The following is a 23,573-nucleotide window of genomic DNA, read 5'->3' as shown; positions in this document are numbered from 1 at the left end:
GTAATAATAATAATAGTAATAATAGTAATAATAATAATAGTAATAATAGTAATAATAATAATAGTAATAATAATAATAGTAATAATAATAATAGTAATAATAATAATAATAATAATAATAGTAGTAATAATAATAATAATAATAATAATAATAATAATAATAATAATAATAATAATAATAATAATAATAATAATAATAATAATAATAATATTATGCGCTTTACAACAACTAAAAAAGATTTAAAACAAAAATGATAATAAATATAGTAGTAATAAGGTGTGGTAGCAATCAGTGCACGGTCTCTTTTATTTTTAATCGATCTTGCATTCCACAAGGCAAAACGCACATTAAATGTTTGGGTGTAAGAGGTATAGACACAAGATGATTCAAATTTATACATGTCATTTTTGGTTAAACCCTCTTGGAGAGTTTAACTAATTTTCATTTTCTTTGTGACATGACTACCATGAACCTCGCACCTCTAGATAACCGGAAAAGGAGATATCAGACTTAAATTTGATTATAAATTACTGTATGTTTTTTTTTCTCCCATTTCTTTTTAACTGTACTAATTTCGCTGAAGCAAAAACTCGGATAGAAATGTGAATGCGCATGAACGACGCTTTCGATTCGCGCGAATATATTCGCCTAGTGGAAAATTAGCTTTCACGTTTCTATCGGAGCATTAGCTGCATGAGCGTTGTATCGACAGAAGGAGTAAGACGTTGTCTAATTGATAAGATGAATCTTGTCTGATACTATCGATACTGTGAGTAACTTGATATATTTTTAATAATAGTTTGCAATTATATACATTATAATCAATATTATTGATTATAATGACTGTTACTAGTTAAATAGATATAATTACATATTTAATTGGTAATAATGAATAATGGTACTGTTAAGTAATTTATGCCTAGTTGGTATTCTGGTCTTGCTTAGCATAAGAATAGGCTTACAGACGGAATTTACTGTATAAAATCGGTATAATGTATGCGTTTAACAATGATTAATTATTCTTTGTTTTAATACGTCTAGTTTCGTCCTGTGGTGACTGGTATTAAGAGTGTTTGCTATGCTATGAAGTTAGTCCTATGAATTTGGTGTTACTGGTCCAGGTATTGAGCTTGTTAATCTAATAATTGTTATTCCATATATATACCATAATGTAATACAGTAGTATTTTTTTTTTGTTTTGTTTTGTTTTGTTTTGTTTTTTTTAGTTTAAGTTTTTTTTTTTGTTTTATTTACTGAACCTTTGTCCTGCAATGATTTTCGTAGTTAAGTTGTTTTTCTTCTTTTCAGTTTTCTGTTGATTTTGGTCGTTTGGATGCACCATCAGTTTGAATGTGTGCCACTGTAATAATAGTGATTCCAAATAAAAACTAAAAACTAGAGAACTGGATTGGATTGCTATGGTATTATGGCTGTCTCTTATACACATCTAGATGTGTATAAGAGACAGAGATTTTGTTTTTACATTACAAAAGTTGACAATCACATAATTGAAACAATACAATAATTTGTGAATATACAGAGTCAATTGAAGATGTATTGTTCTGTGAAATGTACAAAAAAATACACAAATGTGTATTATTATTATTATTATTATTATTATTATTATTATTATTATTATTCAATAATAATGATAATGATAATGATAATGATAATGATAATGATAATGATAGAACATGAATCCAGTCAGGTCATCCCTGGTAAATTTGAGCTCAATTAGATCATGTTAAAATTTTACTTTTGTACTTTACTCTCACTATCTATCAACACAGAAAAAAATAACATTATCATAATAATATTGCAAAAAAAAGATGATCTTTTAATGACGTTTGACGCTAAATTCGCATTATGCCAACGCACATGTGCAAAGGACAAAACAGTGTTATGTTATTTGTGACAGACAAACTTTAAAGCCAGTTTTTTTTTTTTTGTTTTTTTTTGTTTTTTTTTTTAGTTTATGTTTTTGTTTTGTTTTATTTACTGAACCTTTGTTCTGCAATGATTTTCGTAGTTAAGTTGTTTTTCTTCTTTTCAGTTTTCTGTTAAGTTTGGATGCACCATCAGTTTGAATGTGTGCCACTGTAATAAAAGTGATTCCAAATAAAAACTAAACACAAACCTATCTGTGCCGTTTCTGTTACAAAATAAATATGCATACAAATCAACAAATAATTAATATAAAATTAACTAATGAAAAAAATAATGCATAAAAAAGGTGGAAAACGACGCCGTGAGCAGCTCTGCCAAGAGATGGATTATTTATAATATTATTATTAATTATTATTATTATTATTAGTATTAGTATTATTATTATTATTATTATTATTATTATTATTATTATTATTATTAGTATTATTATTAGTATTATTATTATTAGTATTATTATTAGTATTATTATTATTAGTATTAGTATTAGTATTATTAGTATTATTATTATTACTATTAGTATTATTTACTATTATTATTATTATTATTATTATTATTATTATTATTATTATTATTATTCAATAATAATGATAATGATAATGATAATGATAATGATAATGATAATGATAGAACATGAATCCAGTCAGGTCATCCCTGGTAAATTTGAGCTCAATTAGATCATGTTAAAATTTTACTTTTGTACTTTACTCTCACTATCTATCAACACAGAAAAAAATAACATTATCATAATAATATTGCAAAAAGAAAGATGATCTTTTAATGACGTTTGACGCTAAATTCGCATTATGCCAATAAACATGTGCAAAGGACAAGACAGTGTTATGTTATTTGTGACAGACAAACTTTAAAGCCATGCTCATGAACGGCGTAAAGGCTTTCTTCCAATAGGCAAATTTATTCTCGCAAATTGCGAATTTTCGCTTTTACACAAATGCGCTGTTTAATTTTTAGCTACGGAATTCCTTACTGCGCATGCTAATAAAAAAAATGGCGATTCACACTAATAAATTTGCCTCATATATTACTATTATTATTATTATTATTATTATTATTAATATTATCATTATTATTTTGTGCTTAGACACCTTGTTTAATTGCGCCTTAAAAATTGACCTATTATTGTTATTTATAAAATATATATATTTTATTCATTTTCTAACGAACATTACAGTTACCCTGTTGATGGCTATGTTCTCACACAGCTGCTAACGGTTAGCAGGATCCGGATGCTGCTAACCGTTAGCTGCCGTGACCCACACGAGAAAATCCCGATCCGGATAGCCTACCAAAAATATGATGATCGAATCTGGAAATATATGATAAGAAAAAACTGGAAATTGTAAACGCGTACGTGTGATTGGTTGATGCGCTCAACTTGCTAACTCTAGCCTGGTTCTCACGAGAGCCCTAGTATCCGGATCGGGAGCTAACCGTTAGCAGTATCCGGATACCGCTAACGGTTAGCAAGCAATTGACAGGGTTCAGTAACACGAGAGTGGACCTTCTGTCCAGAAAATAAACTGATCTAGAATGAAGCTTATAATCTCAGTAATTCTGAATCAATTTCGGGGATTTTCGGTCTACCAGACATTGCTAGTCGTGTCAACCACCGGCTTCCTGTATACGCTTCTTGGAAGCCTGACCCAAATTCCTCCCTTATCTATGCCCTCGCCAGTAATTGGTCTATTTATACAAATTTCTTTGCTTTTCCACCATTTGTCTTGGTGCTAAGGGTCTGCAGAAAGTTTTTCTACATTAGAATAGGCCACGAAGATTATGGATGTTCCCATGTGGACTAACCAAGCGTACGTGGTTCACAAGATTTGGCACCACCGATCACACTTTAAGTCCCAAGCTTCCACTAATGGTATGCAAGATATCAGGAAAAGCCTCATTGAGAGATTTCTTCAACCACAATCACCGTGTGTTCCTGGCGACAAGTCAATGAGAAACGATATAATGTTTATTTACCTCAGAAAATGGAGTTTTGTTTACAGAGAAAAATAATTTATTGCAACCAAATTTACAAGATATCTTATTTAAGGAAAGGTCGTCATATTCTACAGTAGATACTGCTAGGGCGGCTTTAACACATTACTTGTTGCTCGATATCTGAAGGGGTTTTTAATTGAAAAACTTCGAGACGTAGGATGTTGATGCTATTTTGGAGGTTATTGCGCAGATGCACCCTTTGAGTGAGTTAACTTAAACAGTTATTCCTCAAATTAGTTATGGTTATGAAAATATCTTAATGAGTACTTGTGTGTACATACGACGCTGGGAAAATATACAAGTTTGTTGAGGGATAAATTTATTTTTCAAGTTTTTTTTTTTTTTTTTTTTTTTTTTTTTAAATGTATATCCCATAGGCCTATTAGGGTTAGCACTGGATTAGCACTGTAAGTAGATGGACAAAGTCACTTCTCAGTTAAGCCGGTATTGACACAAATGTGTTTACTGCCAACAGTACGTGGGCAGCTAGTGTTCGCAAGGCAAGCAAGTCGATTCCAATCGACACCATTCCCACACAGGTTGTATGATATTCGGACTCAGTTTTCAGAAGTTTTATAATTTGTTCGAGAGTGAGGCTTTGGAATAAAGTCATGTTGAAATTGGCTTTGTTTTTGTTGTAACTTGTGTCTACAATTGCAATAATGTTTCATGTTAGCCTGAAGTTGCGACACTGCTGATTTGGTAGGATTGAAAATTAAACAAACCTTACCTGTAAGGTGAAGTTTAATGGAGATTCAACCATATCAGCAGTGGCACTTTAGGGTTAACATGCCTATCCCTGTATCTCTTGCCTTCATCTTCATCACCACCCTTGCTGCGCTCGTCGATAATTGTGCACACAAGGATTTAAAGTTTGATTTTGCGGCGACTGGACGTGTGCTCACAAGCGTAATAACTCAACCAATGACAGATCAGGAAATTTTATTAGGTTTTCCTTTTTATTATTATACATTGTCAATTGTATGTCTCTTTATGCACGTTCATGTTAAACATAGGCACTCTATGTATACATTTATATTTTTGTCCTCTGCCAAGCAACACAATTTTCTGTATTTTATATGGAAAATTATTGAATCTTGAATGTAAAAAAAACTCTTCACTGAGATTCAAACCAAAGATTTTACATACATGGCGAGCGGCATTATATAAATAAATGGCAACACATACAGTAATAAAAAATTAAGATAGCCGTCAACACTGTTAAATTATATGATCATCATCATCATCATCATCATCAAAGAAATGTAGAGGTTTCGAATAAAGGACATGAGATACATCGTGTAGCATCGCTCTCCGTTGTCCATACCCTATAGGTCTCCTATAGGGTATATTATATTCAAGTTCCACAAGTATAACAACCCAATACAAACTAGAACATTCTAAAATTCTTATTCTTGAAATATTAATATCAGTGACAAGAAATTAAATAAATATATGTATCCAAATATAGCTATTTAATATAAAAGTAATTATTTAATGGTAGTGCTCTAGTATACTCTACTGCCTCTATTATACCACCCTCATCGGAGCTTTCGAGATTACGAGATCTTGTTTTACCTTGAACTTTTCAATACTTTGTTAGATTAATGATCTTGAAGGTTTTCATAAAGTTTACAAATTTTCTTTCTTGCTGCAATTTTAATTTCTCTACTAAACTGGGACCAAATACATCCCTTTTCTAATCTACACAAAGACACATGCTGTGTATATACAAAAAGTGAAAATTGAGTTCATTTATTTAAAAAAAAAAGTTCATTTATGAGCTGGTTATACCCACAAATAATAATGTTTTCAAAAATTTAAGGGGGTTTATTATTTTTTCCTTTTAAAAGTAACTGTTTTATTTTTCACGTAATTGTATATCAATGGAAGTTACCAATATTTGAGTAAAAGCGTGTTGCTCAAACAAAAAAATATATAATATGCTATATTGTATTAATATATTACGATATATAATATAATATAATATAATATACTAGGTCTTAAAGCTTAGGCAGACCTTTCTCATAATCAAACAGTATATAGTCATATTTATATTTTTGATATAAACCCTCCAGATCTGAATCTGGAATTGTGGCATAGCTTCTGCGAATCTTGTCATAACCTGAGCTGTTTGTAAAATGAATTCCAGTTTGTTTAGGAAATTCTAAGCCAGCTCCGATATGTCTAAGTACATAGTTTGAATCATTTTCAATATCCTCCAATCGACCGATGACGTCATAGTGAATATGACACGGATGACATGCTGTATGCATATTATTCCAATGGACGTTTTTCATGTAGTGATTTTTGGAAATTATCATTTTAACGAATTCACCAAATGTTAGATTATACATTCCGGTGGTATTTCCTGGTCTGAAAAAATTCAATATTGCCTTGCTTGCCTTGTGCTGGAAACCTAGTTGCCTGCTACTTGAAGAATTCTTTGCAACTAATAAATCATTGTAGGCTGACAGCACTCGCGTTAACGGGTTCCTTACAAACATAATCTTAGTATAAGTTGACATTATTAATTTCTGTTTTTCGACTGAAAAATGAGAAAGTCGAGGTACGTGCTTTTTCCACGCCTTAACCACCTCATCAACGCTCATTTTTACCGCCTCCGAATAGTTCTTGAATCCCGAAAAAGTCAAGAAAATTTTGCACCAGCTAACTGTCGCAACTTTAGGTGTTTGGCAGTAAACAAGCTTGTGTTTCTCATTCACAAGAAGCCTTGGGAGTCCTCTTTTCTTTGAAAAAACAGTTCGATGTTTGCGACACATTTCTTGTGTATGGTTAACTCGCTGTTTGTTTATATTTGAATATTTCTTCATAAACTCATCAATGGTCTTTTTATTTTCATTATCATTTTCATCTTTTTCGCTGCTTGAATTATAAGTTATCTTGAATCTTTTATCTTGTATCTTGAGTGGTGTCTGTGTTCATTAAAAATTCAAGATTAATTCATTTAAAAAAAAATTGTTATTATATAATATTGTTATATATTATATATAAAAGATGAAATAAAGAACTTAAAATAAACATACAATTTGATGGGTTTACTGCTGAAAATGCAAAGTTTCACAATGTTGGTATACCACATAACAATAACATTGTACAGTATGATGTATTGAAAGAAAAAAAAAACATTCAATTTATTTTATGACGAATAAAGAATTGACAGTATCAGTATAACAATAATAAGATATATAATAACAATACTACTGTACTAATATTTTAATGATTTGAACTACTAGTAGATGAGAGCGACAAAATAAGAAAAGGAAAAAACCCCTTAGTATTCAAAACGGGTTTTTGTAGAACCATAAAAACATATTTATAATGTCATTTCTGACTAAATAACGTTGCAAACGTTGTTGCAATGTTGTTCACGTTATTTTTTGCTACTATAAGCGTACCACAACCTTCCCAACGTTTTGCGAACGTTTTAATAACGTTTTATATTTGCTAGGGTATTATACAAAACACTGAGTTTTCTATTGAACATTTTTTCTAATCGGCATTACATTTTAATAGCTCTTTATTTTAAATTTCCAAGACACATGATGTCTTGTAGATTTTTTTTTATCGGCATTACATTTATTTTTTAACTTTTGATGTAAATTTTGTGACGGTTTGGTGGACTTGTCTTGTCTTTTCCTTTTACAAAATCCAAAAATATTTTAGTGTTTTATTGTTCTCTTTCATGTCGCGTTTTCTTTTATTTCAATGTAGATTTTTGATGTGTTAAATGGTATTGTGATTTTGTGATGATTATTGGTTTCAATCATTTCTATTTGATTTTAATGTGTATTTCTTATGTATGCTTAAATTGTATGTAGGCCTAGGCCTATTTTAAAATTCTGTACAGCGCCGGTGAACATTTTTAATGGATATTGTTTTGTGCTTTATTAAATAAAGTTATTATTATTATATTTATGTTGAACATTGTTAAATATATGCATTTATTGTTCAAATCAACTACCACTACAATTAATATATACCTAATTATAAATATTGCAAGGACCAAATCTAAAAAATGACAGATTGTGATAGTAAAAATGGATAATGAAATTAAAAACAAAGTTAATCACAGACACAGAATACATACATACATTACAGAATAAAGTTGAACAAATAAAAACCAATATGAACTGGAAAATTCTAAAATTCTTATAGGCTTACTTGAAACGTTTAATGTCGGTAACACAGAATTTATTATAATTGTATCTAAATGTGGGCAATTACCTTTAATTTTTTAATGGTAGTGCATTAATTATATGTTTGCACTAAGGTCACACATTTCAAGGACGGTACCATTTTTTATCTGGAGTATTTTTTAAAGGTTAATTCTTCACATTTAGCTAGAAATATTATATAAAATTGAAATCAACTATATAGTAAAATCAATTATATAATTAGTAATTAATTGGAAAATAATATTCTAAAGTAGACAACTTTTTGTAATTATAATTGAGTATGTGGTGACGTTATATGGTTGCTGTTCAGTGTTATATATTGGTGAAAATCTATTATAATGTACTGTATATTCATTTTTTATGATCAGAAAGAGTATCACTTTTCATTAGTTAATATTCATTTGTAATTGAACGAACATGATTCAAACTTTTATGTTCTATCACTACTTCCTTTTTGTGTTTGTCAAAATATGAAATGAAAGAAAAAGTTTAACCCAGTCTAGCCCAGTTCTGTATAATATGTGATGATATATGATATGATAATAATATGATCATATTATAATATATTATATAATATACCGTGCCCTAGATCCTTGGCAGACCTTTATCATAATCAAACAATATATAGTCATATTTATATTTTTGATATAAATCCTGAAGATCTGAGTCTGAAATTGTAGCATAGCTTCTGCGAACCTTGTCATAGCTTGAGCTGTTTGTAAAATGAGTCCCAGTCTGTTTAGGAAATTTAAAACCAGCTCCGACATGTTTAAGTATGTAGTTTGAATCATTCTCAATATCCTCCAATCGACCGATGACGTCATAATCAATGTCACACGGATGACATACTGAATGCATATTATTCCAATGGATGTTCCTTATGTAGTGTGTTTTGGAAACTATCATTTTAACGAAATCCCTAAATGTTGGATCATAACTTTTGGAGGTATTTCCTGGTCTGAAATTAGTTAAAACGACTTTGCTTGTCCTGTGCTGGAACCTTAATTGCTTGCCAGTTGAAGTATTCTTTGCAACTAATAAATCATTGTAGGCTGACAGCAATCGTGTTAATGGGTTCCTTACAAACATTATCTTGGTGTAGGTCGACATTATTTCCTTCTGTTTTTCGGCAGGAAAATGAGAAAGGTGCGGAACGTGCTTTTTCCACGCCGCAGACACCTCATCAACGCTCATCTTTACAACCTCCGAATAGTTTTTAAATCCAGAAAAAGTCAAGAAAATTTTGCACCAGCTAACTGTTGCAACTTTAGGTGTTTGGCAGTAAACAAGCTTGTGTTCCTCATTCACAAGTAGATTTGGCCGTCTTTTCATCCTTGGAATGACGCTTTGATGTTTGCGACACATTTCTTGGGTATAGTTTACTCGTCTTTTGATTATATTTGAATATTTCTTCATAAACTCATGGGTGGACTTTTCACTTCCATCATCATTTTCATCTTTTTCGTTGTATGAATCATATGACAATGAAGTTTTCTTGTATCTGGCATCTTGCATCTTGGTTAGTGTCTGTTCATTGAGAATTCAAGATTAATTCATTATATAGTATGTCCCATATTATACATTTATGTTCAAATATTACATTATGTTTTGTTGTATTGTTCTTTACGCTGGGGAGCGTACAAATTACCGTCCTCCTATAGGGCCCAGACATGAAGTATTGTAATGTCTACTTAAACAGAACATTTATATAGAAATATTATTTCAAATGTCAGCTTTGAATAATATAACAATAATAAATAATAAAGAAATCATCCCTGTATTACATAGTCTAGGTTTCGGGTGGAATTTATAGGCCTATATTAAAAAGTGAACTAAATAACATGGTGAAAATTCTTTACCATCAGATACCATACAGATATTTTTGATTTCACTTCTTGCAGATGCAATGGTACAATTATGTAGGTTAAAACCCCTGCCAGACACCATCCCATTATTTCCGTATTTGCAATATTTGATTTCTCAACTCTCCTATAAAGAACTAAGCGAGTTTAGTGGTTTAATGCTTTAAGAACAAAACATTCCTAGCGTTGTGATACATAACTTTTGTTCAAACTTTTGCAAACGAACCGCAAATATCCAAAGCTCAAACAAACCGCGCGCTATTGACAAATTAGTACACGGATTGGTATATGAAAATAACATTGAAGTTACTTTTTCATTTGCTTTTGTAGTCCACATATTCACATAACATCTTTATCATTTATAAGCAAAGATTGGATTGACCATTGAATGAAACGCCATATTGCAATATTAACGGGTCTAGGCCCGATGGCATTATTTTTTCCAATACATTTACTCTTAATTAATATCGAGCACCTCAAACTTTGATCCTTCCGACCAAGTTTTTAGTATACTACGGTACGTATTGTTGATTGGGCATGATGAAATCTGATATATTGTAAAACATACACACCAATTCTGTTTACCAATACTGTGACATTAAAGAAATGTTTTCAGTCTGCTTTTCACTAGAACAGAGCCGTAGATAGAGTTTGGCCAACATGGTGCATGGCGCCATGTTGTCACCACACAGCGTGCGCGCGTAAATCTTTATAACACTGATGCTGCATAAACTTTCATTATTCTGTTCATGAGGACAAATAAACGATGTTATTTTCATATATCATTGCAAATATCATATATATTCATATTTACCTAACTTTGGTCCTCTGAGTGAGGACGATTCTCTATTTTTCGTTACGATTATCTTTTTGTTTTGAAAGTCTACCGATCCCTATGCACAACATATCTCTCTCTAGCCTAGCAGTAGAGGCTTAGTCTAGCCTTTCTAGGGCAGGCTCTGTCTCTCTATCTAAGCCCTATATAGTACTAATGTGTTACGTCACGATACCACGTGATACTACCTGTTGCTTCCGGCGACACAAAATGAGTTCAACCGAACGCCATTTTCTCCACTGGCAAACCATTAATCCCGATTTCTAACGTAATTATTAAGATGTTATATCTTAGTTTTTCTTTGTAAATTTTAATTGATGATTAAATGTGTGTTCGATAACTAATAAATGCGAGCTTTTGTGTTTTTAGTACATTTTGATGGTAAATTATTAGGTTTTAAAATGCCTATTCGTGAAAGCCTGTTCTAAACCATTAAGATCGATTATGAAGTCATTCAGGCGTAATGAATGGTAACTGACGTCTGATAGTAATTGTTATTGTCGTAATGGAATATAGACAATAACTGGATTTGCGTGAGGAGAAACAAGTACAGGTGTATACAACGGCTCTGTTCTTGTGAACAAACGTCTGGCTGACAACAAAGGGCGCCACCCGGTGTTGTGACGACACGACTGTTGTACTCTATGTAGGCCTATTTTGTATCAACAAAGGACAATAGTTATGTTGTGCAGACGAACACCCGTGCAGACAGCCCTGCAGACAGGGTAGGTTGCAATGTGAATCGTCGGCGATAATATTTTGCTCGACTGTAAATGGATGATAAATGATATTAATAACATGAAAGTTCTTGTATCAAACCTATGCCTTATGATATTATTATTACTAGTACTGTAGTATATATTTTAATTTATGAAATAAAATATGCTGGTGTACAAACCGATACAATTAGCCAAGGCTTATTCTTTGTAAATTGCAAAATGTAATCTAAAATATAAATCAAAGTTAAAGAATTATTATTATTGTGACATTTTTTTGTACAACATATGCCTAGGCCTAGTTAATCATAAAAGAAACTGACCTATGTGAAGGGCGCCAGCACAAAAAAAACCAGCTTAACAAAGGGCGGATGAACTCCTCGGAGCCAACGGCCAACCATGCCTTAGTTTAAGGAGTAGGTTTTTTTTTAGTTTCATAAAATAACTTTAACTTTCTTTTTCTCAAAATGTCCAACTCAAAGAGCTCAATCACCAAGCGCATAGAGGCTTTTTCGCATGATGCGCTCTACAAATCCAACTATTATTATTTGTTATTAAAATAGCAGCATTCTCCACTCTTCTGTTTATTAATAATAATAATAATATTAACAATAATAACAATAATAATAACACTAACACTAACAATAATAATAATTATTATTACTATTCTTATTGTTATTATTCTTATTATTCATTCAATTTTTTATTTTTAATTATAAAACATTAAAACTTTTTGATTTATTTTATGTATTATCATTAAAACAATCCAATATAAAAAAATTATATTTAATTTTTTATCTTTAAAATTTTCTTACTTGCACAATTGTCTTGTAAAGCACAATGGGATACATTTGCATAGCACATGACTCCTCCTATTTTTATTTTTAATAGTATAATTTAAGCTAGGCTAGGCCTCTGACAGGTGGTACTTCGTTAGCTTTCTGGAAATTATAGATAATTTAACTGCACAGTGCAACATTGCATCATTTAGTATTTAGATTAAAATTAAATCCTTGATAGAATTGATTAACCTGAAAATTAATAGATGGCAAATTTTCGTTTTTGTAAAGCTAAAATGGAAACTGACTTACTTACTCTGAAAATTAATATTATCAATTATTTTAATTTTGTTGTATATAAACATGAGTAATGTAAAACATGTATAAGGTACCATGCGTAAAGTAAAATAATAATTGTGTATAACATTGGAGAATATATACTTATTTCATGACGAATAAAAATTTGCTAGTATCAGTATAACAATTATAAGATATATATATACGTATTTTCTGACGTTAAAATATCCCCAACATGGCGTCAGTGGCTTTAACCTTTTGGTTTTATGTCTTTATTTATCTATTTTTAAAATTTTTTATTTCCTTACATTTTTTTAAAATTTTTTTCCCAAGTTTACCTTCATTACTTTGTTGCTTTTGTTTTGTTTTCTTTTTGGACGCACATTATGAGCATCCAGCTATTATAGTAGAGATCTGTGTGGTGTTATCTCACAACGCACTTCCGTTCGTCGGACATTAGCAACAATCCAAGGGGCGGTGCTTAGCGGAAAGGTCTATTGTACTCCAACATATTTAAAGTCAGACATATCAAATTCTGTTCATTTTCTAGCTTAATTGTTCACATTTAGAATACTTATTTCAAGTTTAAAATTACGACATAGTTAAAAAAAATCAACTAAGCAGCTAAAATAAATTATATAATCTGTAATGATTTTTATCATTTAAAAGTAACATGATTTGTTAATAAGTTAAGTTAATGGAAGGTTATTCTAGTTGAGTAAGAGCTGGTTACAACCCATCCCTAAAAACCCCCCTGTGTTATATATTGGGTAAAATTATGCTACTACAGTATAATTGGAAAACAATTTATTTGTTGATAAAGGGTGAATATTCAAAGTAAAATTATTTTTCTAATTATAATAGAGTACGTGCAATAAATATTTTATATTAAATACATTATATAGGCCCCTACTGTAATATTTATCAATTAGGGAAATATTTTTACTTTTGAAAACCTACAAATTTATTGAAATTAATTATGATAATGTGTATTAGTTTTTTTGTGATCCAAACGAGTAATAATTTTCTTTCATTAATAACATTTAAAAAATTGCAAAAAAAAATATCACTCAAACTTTATTTGTATCATTACAGTGTTTGTATTTGTCATAATAAGCAATTGGAGTCGGGTTTTGAGTACACTATAGGAAATAGAAGCCAAAGCAGCCATTCTTTCCAGAAAAAAAAAAATTACTAAGCCGCAGGCTTAAGGCTGAAGGCAATTTTTGAAGGATATAGTGGGTCCGAAGGTGTGTATGAAATTACTATAATTGCTTTATAAGTCAGTTGTTTCGTCCATCACCTCTTTCTATGGCCCTTTTATCAAACTATGGTGGCGCCAGAATACTCTGCTCTGCGTATTTCGAACATCGAATACATTGCGGTTAGCGCTCTAGTATTCTTATTATATCTCTATGGCCATGTGTGTGTACCATCCAAGATGGCTGCCATAGATTCAGCTAATCAAATTTCGCCTAAGCACTATCATTTTCAATGGCGCCCTCAATTTGCACAGAAAGTTCAGTACAGCTAGTTACCTGTATGTTTGAAACTCGAGCGTTGCGGTGTATGGGTGTAATGTACACGATTTTATTTTTTTTGAAATTTTTGAATAAGATCCTCTACTTGGCCTCTTATAACGATAGTTTAATAATTTGTTATTATCAATACCAATTATCATTAATGAAATAATAGTCAGTCAGAGGGCTTATTCATGGTAATATGTATAATAAGCCAGAAGGTGGCGCTTTCCTACGGCGGCCATCTTGGATGGTACCATAGAGCTATTAAACAACTAGAGTGCTGACAAGATGGCGCAGCAATGCAGAGTTATGTATGTGTACCATCCAAGATGGCCGTAGTAGTAAAGCGCCACCTTCAGGCTTAGTATACATATTATTACATATTAATAGCCCTCTGACTGACTAATATTTCATTAATGATAATGAGTAACGGTAATAACAAATTATTAAATTATTGTAGCCAAAACGAGGCCAAGTGGAGCATCTTATTCAAAAATAAAGTACCAAGGAATGAAAATTAAAATCGTGTACATTACGCCCAAACACCGCAACGCTCGAGTTTCAAACATACGGGTAACTAGCTGTACTGAACTTTCTGAGTAAATAGAGGGCGCAATTGCAAACGATGGTGCTTAGCGAAATTTGATTGGCTAAATCTATGGCAGCCATCTTGGATGGTACACACACACAGTTCAGCGTATTTCGAACATCGAATACATTGCAGTTAGCGCTCTAGCATTCTTATTATATCTCTATGGATGGTACACATACACAACTCTACATTGCTTTGCCATCTTGTCAGCACTCTAGTTATTTAATAGCTCTATGGTTGTCCCACAAACGCACATGTTCGCGTATGTTTTAACACTGCCGTCTTGTGTGACCTTAACAACAATATCCAAGGGGCGGAGCTTAGCGGAAAGGTCCATTAGTGATCAGTCGGGAATAGAAAAATTCAGTGCAAATGAAAGTGATGACGTCAACACTGACATATAATAGGGAGCTTTCAATTTGCGCGACGACGCTGATAATGTTTATGTTGATTTGACCTGATGTCAACGTCAGTGAGTTCTGTTTACGTGACCTGTTTGGCGGCCACTGGACTGTCATGGTTTCGGTGTGATAGGAGAAATAAAGAGCTGAGCAACAGTTTGTTTATTTTGGCCTATGACCTCTTTTTATTGTCATTTATCAGACGCAACCAAAGATACTAGAAACACAAGATAGAGCACTCGCATAGTAAAAATGAGGCGGAAATCGTGCCCGACGTAGGCGGCGCCCGTCTTTTTAACCATGCAAGTTTTCTATACTTCGTGCCCGACGTACAGGACGCCCTTCTGTTGCTAAGTATATCCAGACGCACAAGGCCCCCCTTTTTTTTCCACTAATGGATTAAAACTTTATCACTAGAGTGCGTCCGGCCACAATTTTGCGCTATATATTATTGTTGTTTTCTATACTGATCCATAGGCTTAATTGTGTGTTTTATTTGGATAATAACAACGATTTCTACCTCCGCCAAGGAATTATGTATTCACCGTTGTCACTGTCTGGGTACAATTGTACTAATTATAAAATTGTGTACATTTTTTAAATTGAGAATTGACAATAAAATACGCGACGACTTGGTAACGAAAGTTTGGTTGAAGTTTTTTTAGATCCAGTCGTAAGGGGCGTCCCATTGTTTGTATTCCCACCATGCACTTCGGTGGAACACTTTTTTGTGTGGAGAACTCTATCTTGTGTTTCTAGTATCTTTAAACGCAACGCTAGAACGGAATCACTCATGCGTGACCGTCCTACCGGGCGTCCTACGTTCTAAGAGACAAAGAGAACTGTTAAAGTTCTCGCATGCGCAGATGACTTTAGTGACGTCATTAAGTTCTACGTCCAACCGTCGTCGTGCAATCGAAAGCTCCCTAAGAAATAATAAATAATTACATTCTTTCAACGTTGTTCTCTTTTAAATAACATGGGTTAGGAAAACCTTACTCCAGATATGTTATATGATATTCATATTGACATCCATCCCTGAGTTTCATATTAATATATGATATGATATTATAATATGATATAATATACTGTAATATACCAACATTATGCATTAGGGCTTAGGCAGACCTTTCTCATAATCAAACAATATATAGTCATATTTATATTTTTGATATAAATCCTGCAGATCTGAATCCGAAATTGTGGCATAGCTTCTGTGAACCTTGTCATTACTTGAGCTGTTCGTAAAATGAGTTCCAGTTTGTTTAGGAAATTTAACACCAGCTCCGACATGCCTTAGTATGTAGTTTGAATCATTCTCAATATCCTCCAATCGACCGATGACGTCATAGTCAATGTCACACGGATAACATACTGAATGCATATTATCCCAATGGGTGCTTCGTATGTGGTGGTTTTTGGAAACCATCATTTTAACGAATTCCCTAAATGTTGGATCATTCATTTCGGTGGTATTTCCTGGTCTGAAATAATGTAAAACTTCCTTGCTTATCTTGTGATGGAACCTAAGTTGCTTGTGAGTTGAACTATTCTTTGCAACTAATAAATCATTGAAGGCTGACAGCAGTCGCGTTAACGGGTTCCTTACAAACATTACCTTGGTATAGGTTGACATTATTATTTCCTGTTTTTTGGCTGGGAAATGAGAAAGGTGCGGAACGTGCCTTTTCCACGCCGCAGCCACCTCATCAACGCTCATTTTTACCACCTCCGAATAGTTCTTAAATCCAGAAAAAGTCAAGAAAAGTTTGCACCAGCTAACTGTTGCAACTTTAGGTGTTTGGCAGTAAACAAGCTTGTGTTCCTCATTCACAAGAAGATTTGGCCGTCTTTTCATCCTTGGAATGAAGCGTCGATGTTTGCGACACATTTCTTGTGTATGAGTAACTCGTCTTCTAATTATAGTTGAATGTTTCTCCATAAAGTCATTGATGGTCTCTTCATTTTCATCAGTATTGTCATTTTCCTTGTTTGAATTATTTGACAATAAAGTGTTCTTGTATTGTACATCTTGTATCTTGAGTACTGTCTGTTGATTCAGGGTTTAATTAATTATAATTTAAGATTAATTCATTATAAAGCATATTTAAACTTTATAGTTACGTCTCTTCAAACAGAGCATTTGCATAGAAATAGCATTGCAAAGGTCCACTATAAATGAATATGCATTAATATTAAACATAAAATAAAATAATTAAATAAAAAGTAAATAAATAACAGGAAAACATCTCCCCATCGGACACCATAACGGTACATCTAATGTAGTCTTGGTTTTGGGGCTGGAATTTATATAATGAAAAGTGAATTTAAAGTAGGCCTATTGTACATGGTAAATACTATCACCTGCTGAACACAATTCCGGTATTTTTGAGTCAACGTTTTGGGGCCGGAATTGTACAATTTTGCATGCTGCTTTAGCTCCAAGGTTAAAAACCATATCCTCCGCCGACACCATTCCGGTATTTCTGTATAATTCACAGTATTTTATTTGCATTTCTGAACTAAAGAACTAAGACGACAGACGCACTGTCTAAACTGCGGAAGTGTGTTTAGTTGCTAAGGAAATAAATATTTAACAATTATTTAAAAAAAAAAGTAAATAAAATTCTGTATTTTCAAATTATTGAAGCGGCCCTGTCCCGCCACCCCTGGTCACTTTTTTTTGTAGCTATTTAATATTTTCTCCATTTTATCAATTTTGTCTATACAGTTCTTTTTTTTTTTACAAAGTTTCCAATATATATTCTAAGATATCCAATGTAAATTCTAAGATTTTCAATGCATTACTTGGCCAGTGTATACCAGCAGTATTGTTCCATGAACCAACATTAAGACAAGGACCTGAAAGTTTACAAAATTTCTCTAGTGTGCAGAAAGGTACTCCAAAACTGAGCAATTTTTATTTTTTTTACTATAACTACAATAATAACTTTAATATCATTGTTTTCTTTTATGGAGACGTGACGTAACGACAGTTATAAGATTTGGAAGTAATCAGTTAGAAAATGTGTTAATTCTATCTAAAAAAAACACATGTAGGATAACAAAATCGAGTCCTAATGTAGCAGGTATTCGTTCCATTGGTGGTAGCTACAACATGTGTGAAAATCATAATTGTACTTGAAATACTTTCGGAGATATTTGGTGGACAGAGAAAAACACAAAACGTTATTTTAGTAGATAGATTTTAGTAGATAGATAGATAGATAGATAGATATAGATATAGATACATATACAGACAACAAAGAAACACTATTTAGAATGCAAGTAAATCTTTGTTGATATCTGGGATAAACCCTCTAAATCCCAATACAGGTTTTATTTCCAGAGGGGTCCCAAAAAAGTTGATAACTTTTGTCACCTTTTAAATAAGAAATTAAACTTGTTTACTTTTATTGTAATGACTGGCAGTATATAAGAATATACCCTTCAAGTTAAGACTACTTTTCTGTGGTTATCTATCTGACATTCTAGTCTCAGATTGGACCGTTTAGCGTGACATGCATTACCATCGGTTGTACCATGGAGTTGCTGTGTTCTGCTATGCTGTGTGATAAATGAAAGACAGGGCCTACTCTATGTCGAGGACGAACTATAACTAAAGACGAACTATAGCTGAAATTATGCATGACGTCAACATACGGAGCCACGCCCCTTGGCTGAACCCGTTGTATTTAGCAACTACCCAATCGCTGGCAGTGGCCGAACCATGGCTATGGGAAATATTAACTTTTATTGATTATTTTTAGCTCAACGAGTGGGTAAATAATTGTATGCATTTGTGCGATGTGGTGTTGTCAGACTAAACTCACCTGCAGAGTAGCTGCTTCGCCTATATTGTCCACTGTTCCTGGCTGCGTTTCACCCAGTTTGTAATCTTTTGGTATAAAAAAAATGCAATGTAAAACCGTTAACTAACTAAATAGCCATGGAGGAATTTTAACTAACGTGAAATACAATTATATTAATATCAATATCATATCATCAATGAAGAAGTTCTGCGAAGTTCAGAATCATTAAAGGAGGTTGGCCTATATAGAATCTTTCAGGGCTACAAACGCATGCGCAATTTGGATTGACGTAAACCTATCATTTTATTATCAGTTTAAACTGCGAAAATTAACGTGTTGGCTACATCGGTTTTACATAAACCATAAATTTATAATCTGTTTACGGTGACGTAATATTGCATTTCACATTATAAGGCCTGTTTACCTTGCTTTAAATCTGTTTTCCCACTGATCTCTGATTGGTTGCGCATTTTTTCGCTTCGCAAAAAGTAGAAAATTCAGATAGAAATGTGAATGCGCATGCGCATGAAACGACGCTTTCGATTTGAGCTAATAAATTCACCAGTGGAAAGCTTTAACTTAGTTTCTTCCTGTGCTAGGTATGGTAATGTGGGCCAAGTGTTTTCGCCTAATGCCTGCCTTCTCCGTCAACAACCCTGTCTCTTATACACATCTACATCCATCCCTGAGTTTCATATTAATATGATATGATATTATAATATGATATAATATACTGTAATATACCAACATTATGCATTAGGGCTTAGGCAGACCTTTCTCATAATCAAACAATATATAGTCATATTTATATTTTTGATATAAATCCTGCAGATCTGAATCCGAAATTGTGGCATAGCTTCTGTGAACCTTTACTTGAGCTGTTCGTAAAATGAGTTCCAGTTTGTTTAGGAAATTTAACACCAGCTCCGACATGCCTTAGTATGTAGTTTGAATCATTCTCAATATCCTCCAATCGACCGATGACGTCATAGTCAATGTCACACCTGTCTCTTATACACATCTAGATGTGTATAAGAGACAGGTTTCTTCCTGTGCTAGGTATGGTAATGTGGGCCAAGTGTTTTCGCCTAATGCCTGCCTTCTCCGTCAACAACCCTGTCTCTTATACACATCTACATCCATCCCTGAGTTTCATATTAATATGATATGATATTATAATATGATATAATATACTGTAATATACCAACATTATGCATTAGGGCTTAGGCAGACCTTTCTCATAATCAAACAATATATAGTCATATTTATATTTTTGATATAAATCCTGCAGATCTGAATCCGAAATTGTGGCATAGCTTCTGTGAACCTTGTCATTACTTGAGCTGTTCGTAAAATGAGTTCCAGTTTGTTTAGGAAATTTAACACCAGCTCCGACATGCCTTAGTATGTAGTTTGAATCATTCTCAATATCCTCCAATCGACCGATGACGTCATAGTCAATGTCACACCTGTCTCTTATACACATCTAGATGTGTATAAGAGACAGGTTTCTTCCTGTGCTAGGTATGGTAATGTGGGCCAAGTGTTTTCGCCTAATGCCTGCCTTCTCCGTCAACAACCCTGTCTCTTATACACATCTACATCCATCCCTGAGTTTCATATTAATATGATATGATATTATAATATGATATAATATACTGTAATATACCAACATTATGCATTAGGGCTTAGGCAGACCTTTCTCATAATCAAACAATATATAGTCATATTTATAAGTGGCTGTCTCTTATACACATCTAGATGTGTATAAGAGACAGATGTTGTATTTTTTAAAATTTATTACTGATGTAATCCATTACTATCTCTCGCCGGACACCATCCTGGTATTCCTGGTTCCAGGTTTCACGGCCGGAATATTATGCTATATACTGTTATACATTTTATGCCTACATTTACTAAATTAGTCTATAGGCTATATGGTCACAATAAAACTGTCTCAATGAGATTTTAAACCACTAAAAATCTACAATAAATTTATTGACGAACAGGCGCAAACGCGAAGGGGATGAAGGTGTTTTGAGATGGCATCGCCACTAGGCCTACCATGTACACTTGATTCAGTATGCTGGGGCTCTGACAAACGTTTCGTTGGTAATTTATGTCGTTCAGGCTTTGACCTGAATGCACTGAAAGTATCCGAAAAGTTTGCCGAATCTCATATTGCCGATTCCACCTTTTTTGCCGAAACCCTGTTTGCCGTGGCGGCTCGAGGATAAATTAAGGAGAATCCAGCTGTGAAAGGAAGGTGAAATAATGTGATTTTAAACTACTTTAGTGTATAAAACTGCGCTCTTTTATACACTAAATATAGCATGTAAATCACTGACAAATGATAGAACAAAAAGTCAGTGGATCAAAAAAATAACAATGCGATCAACAGGACAAACGTGTGAAAAAAGTCAGAAGGCATTAATTAGAACTTATTTGGACGGTGGTAAAAATAGAACAAAAAATCACAGGCATTGGACACGGAATTGAAGGTCATAAAGTATAAGAAGGACGTGCTATTATTAACATGAAAACGGGTTGGCCAATGGGGGTATAAGGATAGATTATAGACTAGTTCTTTATGAAATTTGGGTGGTACTTAAAATACTGGAGGACAAGATTAGAGAAGTGGATATACTGTAGGCATAGGTAAGCGTGACTAACACATTTAAGATGTGACTAACATAGTGTTTCATCGTAAATTGCATGCTATCGCTAATATTTATTTTGCTTTTAAATTCACTTTTGGTAAAATGGGTTTCGGAAAACTGGGATTCGGAAAACTGGGTTTCGGCAATCCGGATGGATGGGATACTGCATAGGCATCAGTGCTGATACAGACTTGGGCCGCGCCTTTCCCATCTTAAATTCAGTATTAGGCCTACCTGTTAAAACGTTTATATGCAGCAGGAATTTCTCCAGGGTTAATAATTGTCTATATTTTTAAAATTTAATTTAATATTATTTTTCATTGTATATTTGGATGCATTGTTCCAAGAGGACATTTGTTAATTAGTTCTCGTAAGCTAAGATGAGGGCAGTATATTTGAGTCAGTTGCCCATACGAAAAAGATCTATTAATCAGCCAAGTGTTTCTAGAGCTCCTCGTCGGAGCTAAAAAAGTTAACATGTGAAGTATGTATTATGTACTGAACTGTACTTTAGTAGTCTATACACTTACGAGCGTACGTAATTTACCTTCCGTCTAAGTCATCTCTAGCCAGTGTAGACACATGCTTTCAACATACATACAGTAGTTTTTCTTATCTTATTACGAGAAAACTCATAAACTGATATAATCTCTTTATACACTGTTAAAACCCAAATTATAAAACCCATATAAAATACAATATCAAAAAGAATTATATAATGTTGTTCTTCCTTGAGCCTGTGGTTAATTAATAATTATATTAATAAAATAAAATATAAATTAAAAATAATAATCAATATATACCTATAAAAACATAAAAAACCCTATAAATAATTATTACAGATAAAATACATATTCAATTATAGGAATAACATTAAAAGTAGACACGTGGTTAATTCTCGTAAACAATATTAAAAACAATAAGATTAATAATTCAAGAAGGAAATTCCACATAGTATTTAAAGATGAATATACAAATTCATTAAAAGTAATAATGCAAACACAACCAACAATTTAGAAAAATTTCAAAATTATAAATAAAATTTCTTTTGAACTCGCGGAAACATTTTTAATTTTTTTCTTATGATATCGGATATGATAGCATGGACTATGTTTACAGATGTATAGTTACTTACGGATAAGGTGAACATCATGCAATTTGTAATGTATCGTGCAAAGTCCAAAGGTTCCAACAATAAGTAGAATAAGAAGACATTTTTTCACAAGCTTAACCATATTTCAGCTTTGCTATAGTATGATTATTTCTTTCTGTAATGCAAATTAATAAAAGCAATATGAATACCATGCGATTAATTCCTACTTGACGTATTTCCGAGTGGTAAAATGATTAGTGACCCCTCTCTGAATTATAAGGTACAGCAGTACAACTTCCAAAATAATCATTTATTATGTGTGAAATATAACATGAATCCGGTCTCATATTATTACATAATTTACATTTACTTTAAAATTGTGTGGTCAAATAAATGTTATTTTAAACCTTTCTGTGTATTTAAGTATGTTACATTACGACAGGGAATATAAGTTTGATTGTTTCATGTACCGGGAAAAAATGTTAAAAGCTTTTCGGTATCCATCGATGCTCGCGTAGGTCCTCTTTCCTTGGGAAAAAACAGTTATAGTCGTTGTAGTGAAGTTTCCAACCCCCCCCCCCCCATTTTCAGTTAAACTGGAATGCTATCCCGTGAATTTTTAGGCCGCTGGAACCAGGAATCTATATGAGGTACCTAGGAGAGACAACAGGAACCAATATGCCATGGTGGGGTTCAGGGGAGGGTACGATCGGGAGGGGAGGGGAAAGACCTCAGACGTTGAAGCATTATAGAATGTAAATGACAAATTTCATCGTTTTAATAGTTAATGCAAGTTGGTTTGGTTAATCAGAAAGTTTGTTTAAAAAGGGGGTTCACAGTAGTGGCT

General features: G+C 32.7%; 1 protein-coding gene across 2 annotated transcripts in view; it reads right to left on the bottom strand.

Moving 5' to 3' along the window:
- Positions 1 to 4,897: 4,897 nt before the first annotated feature.
- Positions 4,898 to 23,573, bottom strand: part of LOC117117615 — a 31,024-nt gene continuing 12,348 nt past the window's right edge. For both annotated transcript variants that reach the window (XM_033261981.1, XM_033261980.1), the window contains 4 exons: positions 22,769 to 22,901; positions 18,995 to 19,059; positions 8,853 to 9,683; positions 4,898 to 6,893 (listed from right to left, as the gene is read on the bottom strand). In XM_033261981.1, the coding sequence (XP_033117872.1) occupies positions 5,961 to 6,893; positions 8,853 to 9,683; positions 18,995 to 19,059; positions 22,769 to 22,868 (1,929 nt within the window). In that variant the 5' untranslated portion in view covers positions 22,869 to 22,901 and the 3' untranslated portion in view covers positions 4,898 to 5,960. The remainder of the gene's footprint in view (positions 6,894 to 8,852; positions 9,684 to 18,994; positions 19,060 to 22,768; positions 22,902 to 23,573) is intronic.

The sequence above is a fragment of the Anneissia japonica genome, unplaced genomic scaffold (assembly GCF_011630105.1).
Source record: "Anneissia japonica isolate Jap-2015-1 unplaced genomic scaffold, ASM1163010v1 scaffold3334_len1275209_cov185, whole genome shotgun sequence".
NCBI classification, from domain to species: Eukaryota; Metazoa; Echinodermata; class Crinoidea; order Comatulida; family Comatulidae; genus Anneissia; species Anneissia japonica.
The sequence above is the reverse complement of the archived record's forward strand: the minus strand, read 5'-3'. Positions and strand labels throughout refer to the sequence as shown.